Source organism: Nicotiana sylvestris, chromosome 9 (assembly GCF_000393655.2).
Source record: "Nicotiana sylvestris chromosome 9, ASM39365v2, whole genome shotgun sequence".
NCBI classification, from domain to species: domain Eukaryota; kingdom Viridiplantae; phylum Streptophyta; class Magnoliopsida; order Solanales; family Solanaceae; genus Nicotiana; species Nicotiana sylvestris.
The window spans coordinates 148837476-148843187 of NC_091065.1; the positions used below are offsets into that span (position 1 = coordinate 148837476).

The window sequence follows — 5712 nt, forward strand, 5'->3', positions numbered from 1 at the left end:
AATGTTAGGCGACATCACGATCCCGACGGCGAAAATTCCGGGTCGTAACAACTTTTTACTATGATTTGAAATTACATATGTTATGCTTCAGGTTGAAGTTATATTAGAGTCAAGAGCAAGGATAATGGTAGGATATGAATGCTCCAAAAATAAAATGAAGGGTAAAACTATGTTTCTAAAAAATTCTCCTTTTTATTTTAATTTCAAAAAAATTAACCTTTTTTATTTTCATTTCGAAAGTTCCATCCTTTTCTTTTCTCATTTTTGAAATTGACAGGTCAAGTACACGTACTGTAAAAAACAACCTCATCTCTTATCACATAAGAGTCAATTCTGGTTGTTTTTTTCCCACAAGAACTGCGCTAGCTCTCTCTTCATCTTCCTCTTCTTCTCTTTGATTAATAAACATAGAAGAGAAAGCGGAACATCAAAAAGAAGAAGAGTACTTAAGCATGGAGCCTAAATCAGAAGATGACTACTCAAATATTAGAGTGCGGCTCTTAGTTGCCAATGACAACTATTACAAGCAAAACAAAGGTAGCAGCGAAGAAACAAGACTAGAGGATCCTCAACTTCAGCATGAGTTCGTTTCAGGACCAACCTCCTTTTCAAGAACTTGTTTCAATGGACTCAATGCTTTGTCAGGTTCTCCTCTAATTACTAGTATAAGTCACTGTTGATAGCAAGTTTGAGAGGGTTCAAATGTTTAAGTATTTTGAACAAAGTACCTTAGTTTTAAAATTATTGATCCATAATTTAATAGTCCATCCTTTTCAATCAAAATCTGCTTTTCTACGCAGGCGCCACTACTAATATATTATTATTTTTTTTAAAAAAAATATATATATATATATATATATGAAATTTAGCATACGTTCGCATCTGCCATAGAAGGCTGCATCAGCCTCTGCAAGGTTGACAATCCGTGCCCTAAATTATCATACATCACTAGGCTATTGTGAAGTTCGAATTTCATTTTTCTTCCTCCGTAAAATATTTTTTCAACCTAACGTATTATCTTTTTGATGATTTTTCTTTTAAAAATCTTCAAAAATATCTCTCACAAAGTACTAATTCTATTTCATTTTATAGGATACGTTTTAATTTTTTTTTTCTTCGTCCCAATTAAAGATTGCTTATTTAATATTTTTTAAATTTTGACTCCTAGTGACTTATATCTGTAGAACTGCTATTACAGATCACTCGTTCTAATGATAATTTTGTATATGCCTTTTTTAGTTTCTTAAATTCGATGCCCAATCTAACGTGATCATTTAAAATAAAACAGGGCGTATATAGTTACTGTCCAAGTTTGCTTAGAACTAAAAAGAGCAGCTAGGTTTTTGAAAGTATAACGTAGTACCATCCGTTAATTATCGGTCATGACTGATTAATTTGGTAATGTGACATTAGCCTGTAATTTGTTTGTTGGTTGTTTGGCTTTTTTGTGTTCTTTCCAAAAGAACATTAGCAGTACATTAGTCATTAATGGTGTTCTCACAAACGTAGACGCCCTCAGCCTGTAATTTGTTTGTTTGTGGGTTGGCTTTTTGTGATGACAACTCTGCCTAATTTAATAATTACTAAGGGCAAAATTTAGCATTTCAAGGTTTAGGCTTGTAAACTTGTAGACTGATTGAGACAAGTCTTAGTAAATTATTGTTGTTGTTTTTTGGAATACTTTTAGTACTTTGCATTAGCATCAGGTGGTTTTGGCAGAAAGTTTTGATAGGTTTATTTTAAAATATCATTTTGTAACAGTAATTATAAAAATTACTCCCTCTGTTCACTTTACCTGGCATGTTTTAACTTTTTAGGTCAATTAAGAAATAATAAATAAAGTGCATAATTTACCATGATACACATATTAATTAATTGATGCATATTTTATTGATTTGAGAAAATAATTTGAAATGAGTAATAAATACTATGGGTATAACAAAAAAAAATTATCTTCTCTTGATATGCGTAAAGTGACAAGTAAAAATAAAAATTTATTTTTAGTATATATGCCAAGTAAAAGTGAACGGAGGGAGTATTTGACTAAATTATCTTTATCTCTTCCTTAAATGAATAAGTACTGACAATATGTCATCTTTAGAATGGGTGTACATGGACCGGGTTGGTTTGGTTGCTATCAAAACCAAATCAAACCATCTATATCGATTTGGGTTGGTTCGGTTTTGTCTGATTTTTCGAGTTTCTAGATTTTCTTGTTACATGAATATTATTTCAATCCTACTTTATTAAATTTTTCATAAGTAAATATATATTTAGTAAATTAAAAAAAAAATTGTATGATCTATTAAAGTATTCTTATGGGTGAATTTTCTTAGTAACACATTATAGTTATTTTTTTATTGTCCGACAATAATTTTTCCTTGATGTCAATTTTCAAGGTTAACCGAATTTATTAAGAAAATATAAAAATCAATATGATACCAAAATTATATTCGATTTAATTTTAAATTATCGAACTGCCACTTCAAATTCGAAAAAATATAAGAATTTAGTAGTCATGACATATGAATATGAAAAAACAAAAAAATGACGCATTTTGATAAAACTTAATAAGAAAGTGATCATACAACCTACTATTAAAAGTTAATAAAAATGGACTTCATATTCTATTAAATATTAAGATAAAAGAAATAAATGGAAGGGTCAAAACGTGAGAGTTGCTCTCTTTTGTTTTGTTTTCTTGTATTTATAAGAGGGAATTACAACATATATTTACATAAAGGATAAGTACAAGAAATATTCAATATAGAATCCTACTACAAGCAATATACAAGAAGATAACTCTAACATATAACATTCCACAAGAGAATCGCAAATATTTCTAGATATTTTTTTAAAAAAAAACTTTATATAAAGACTTAGAAGTATATATAAAATTATATATTTATATGTTGGTTTAGTTCAAATTTTTTTACTCAATACCAAATCAAATCTAATTGGATTTTTTAATTGATTTAGTTTGATATTTCGGTTTGATATTGTTTTTCAATTCGGTTTATACACCCCATTTGAAAGAGAAAAGAAATATCAGTCCGTTATTAAATTTTTTGAAGCGACAAATATTTGGACCTAAGTTTTCGTTGTTAAAGTGATAGATAGTAATTGTTGTTTTTTCCACAGGAGTTGGCATACTTTCAGTACCTTCCGCATTAGCATCAGGAGGATGGTTGAGCTTGATATTTCTCTTCATTATCGCCATCTCAACTTATTACACAAGCTTATTAATCCAAAGATGCATGGACATTGATCCAACTATAACAAGTTACCCTGACATCGGGAAACGCGCATTTGGAAAATGCGGAAGAATGCTTGTCTCCGCGACGATGTACGTGGAACTTTACATGGTCGTAACAGGTTTTTTGATTTTAGAGAGCGATAACTTACAAAATTTATTCGGAGACATAGAATTTCAAATATTTGGAGTTACCATTGGTGGAAAACAGAGTTTTGTGGTTATTATTAGCCTCATTATTCTTACTACTGTTTGGTTGAATAATATGAGCATTCTTTCTTACATATCTGCTAGTGGAGTAGTGGCATCTATTGTACTACTTGGGTCCATCTTCTGGGCTGCTATGTTTGATGGGCTTGGATTTCAAGCAAATGGGACTCAGTTCATAAACTGGAAAGGAATGCCTACTGCTGTTAGCCTTTATGCCTTCTGCTATTGTGCTCATCCAGTTTTCCCAACATTATATACTTCCATGATAAATCCAAAGAAGTTCTCTAAGGTATGAATACCAAGGCATTATTAGTTTTGCATAATTTATTATACACTTATTTCTTTTTATGATTTACGTATATATGGTGACAATGTAAAAGATTTTTTTTACTATTAAGTATACTTGTAATAAAATATTATTTAAAATTTGCAGGTTACCGATCCATACTAGTTACAAAATAGGACAATTTTGTTCTTTTAATCCCTCAAATATTGACAAATTTTCATTTTAGTCCTTGTGATTTCTAGTTAAACACAATTAACTTTGCTTTAATTGATCTGTGTAGTACTTTTGGTGACTGTTTGTGATCACTCTTGACAAAGTTATCAAATTATTAAGTGTTAACCCATTCAACTACCGACAAGTTGTGTTAAATTTGCACTATTACTCTATATTTATTGGTTATATTATATAGTTCTAAAAATAGTCTAATATAACATATATCCTATATAAAAAGAATATAAGCATAAATTTTATATCCTAGTCAATAGAAGATTAAATGTGCTAATTAACTATTATGGGGAGCAATAAGAATTTATTAATAATTGAAGGACCAAAAGTGCAATTATTCTTACAAAAAATTACCTATAGTAGGTTTTAAATGATATAATTAGCATACTAAATTATTTATACTATACCAACAAGGGTTGTGGTGGAGTGCTAAGTACTCCTTCACCCTTAACCAGAGATCTCGAGTTCGAGCCCTGGGTATGGAGTCGCCTTTGTTGGGAGCGCTTTACCGCCCCCCCCCCAATGTGGGACTTCCCGGCGCGAAATCAGATTAGTCGGGCCTCAATGTGGGTACCGAATACCGGGTGAGAAATTAAAAAAAAGCTATATATACTATAACTGTATAAAAGTTAAACTCCTTTCTTTTATGCGAAGTACTGACTACTTAATTTAATTGCAATCTTTTGTTGCAGGTCATGTTGGTTTGCTTTCTACTTTGCACCATCAGCTATGCATCAATGGCAATTGTGGGGTATCTCATGTTTGGTCCAACTGTACTTTCCCAAATAACCTTAAACCTCCCCACTAATAAAATTAGCTCAAAAGTGGCAATTTACACCACACTGGTGAATCCAATAGCCAAGTATGGCTTAATGATAAAACCTCTGGTGATTTCTTTTGAAAATCAACTTCCGGTTAATTCCAACAAAAGGGTCTTCAGCATACTAATCAGAACAGCTTTAGTTATTAGCACTATTATTGTAGCCTTAGCTATCCCCTTTTTTGGATATCTCATGTCACTTGTTGGAGCATTTTTGAGCATCACAGCTTCTATAATACTCCCATGCTTGTGTTTCTTGAGGATTTCTGGCATTTATCGAACACTGGGATTTGAGCTAGTAGTTATAGTAGGAATTGTGATAATGGGCATTGCCATTATGATTGTAGGCACTTACACTTCTGTGGTAGAAATTATAGGTCATCTGTAACTATAAGAAGTGTGAGGATCCAGAATTTGAACTTGACTAGTCAACCGTGAAGGTTCTTAGTACTAAACATAAATGTAATTTTGAAACTATTGGTTTAGAATTAGTTGTCCACCCTTTTCAAGTTTGATTTTTAGCTATGTTATATATGGTAGTATCTAAAGGCATATCAGTTGAAGTATATTTTTATCTGATCAATCAAAACCCATTCCTAAACTTGAGAAGCTAATAAGCTTCTTCCAAAGTATACGATTTCTGGATGTTGATGATGGCAATGAAATATATTGACAAGAGGAAGAACGTATTTATTAGTTATAACATCTGATGGAATTTTTTTTCCTTGTGCGTTTGATTTCTCTAGGGAAATAAATTTTTATCGTATCAGAATTTTCGAAAAGTGATAATATGTGTTTTACAGTAAATAAATTGCATAGTAAAAGAAGGTAAGTAACATATCATGACCATTAACCTGTGCTAATAATGTAAAAATTGTGTATTGTCACTATTCGGATTTTCCACCGCCGGGATCGTGA

At 31.2% G+C, this 5712-nt stretch overlaps 1 protein-coding gene across 2 annotated transcripts; it reads left to right on the forward strand.

The window, feature by feature from the left end:
- The first annotated feature begins 342 nt into the window (after positions 1–342).
- On the forward strand, positions 343–5309 carry LOC104223819 (amino acid transporter AVT1J-like). 2 transcript variants are annotated; one of them, XM_009775320.2, is made up of 4 exons: positions 343–645; positions 3142–3346; positions 3548–3752; positions 4667–5309. In XM_009775320.2, exons 1-4 carry the CDS (start codon positions 453–455, stop codon positions 5180–5182), a joined length of 1119 nt encoding a protein of 372 aa, XP_009773622.1. In that variant the 5' UTR covers positions 343–452; the 3' UTR covers positions 5183–5309. The 2 variants fall into 2 exon arrangements, with proteins under 2 accessions (XP_009773622.1, XP_009773621.1); XM_009775319.2 differs by having other exon boundaries at positions 3142–3752.
- The last annotated feature ends 403 nt before the right edge of the window (positions 5310–5712 follow it).

Excerpts from the sequence above, each read along its gene's own strand:
- LOC104223819 (XM_009775319.2), top strand. The coding sequence starts at position 453 with ATGGAGCCTAAATCAGAAGATGACTACTCAAATATTAGAGTGCGGCTC. Across the intron at positions 646-3,141 it reads TGGACTCAATGCTTTGTCAG|GAGTTGGCATACTTTCAGTA; the intron begins GTTCTCCTCTAA and ends TTTTTTCCACAG. Across the intron at positions 3,753-4,666 it reads ATCCAAAGAAGTTCTCTAAG|GTCATGTTGGTTTGCTTTCT; the intron begins GTATGAATACCA and ends CTTTTGTTGCAG.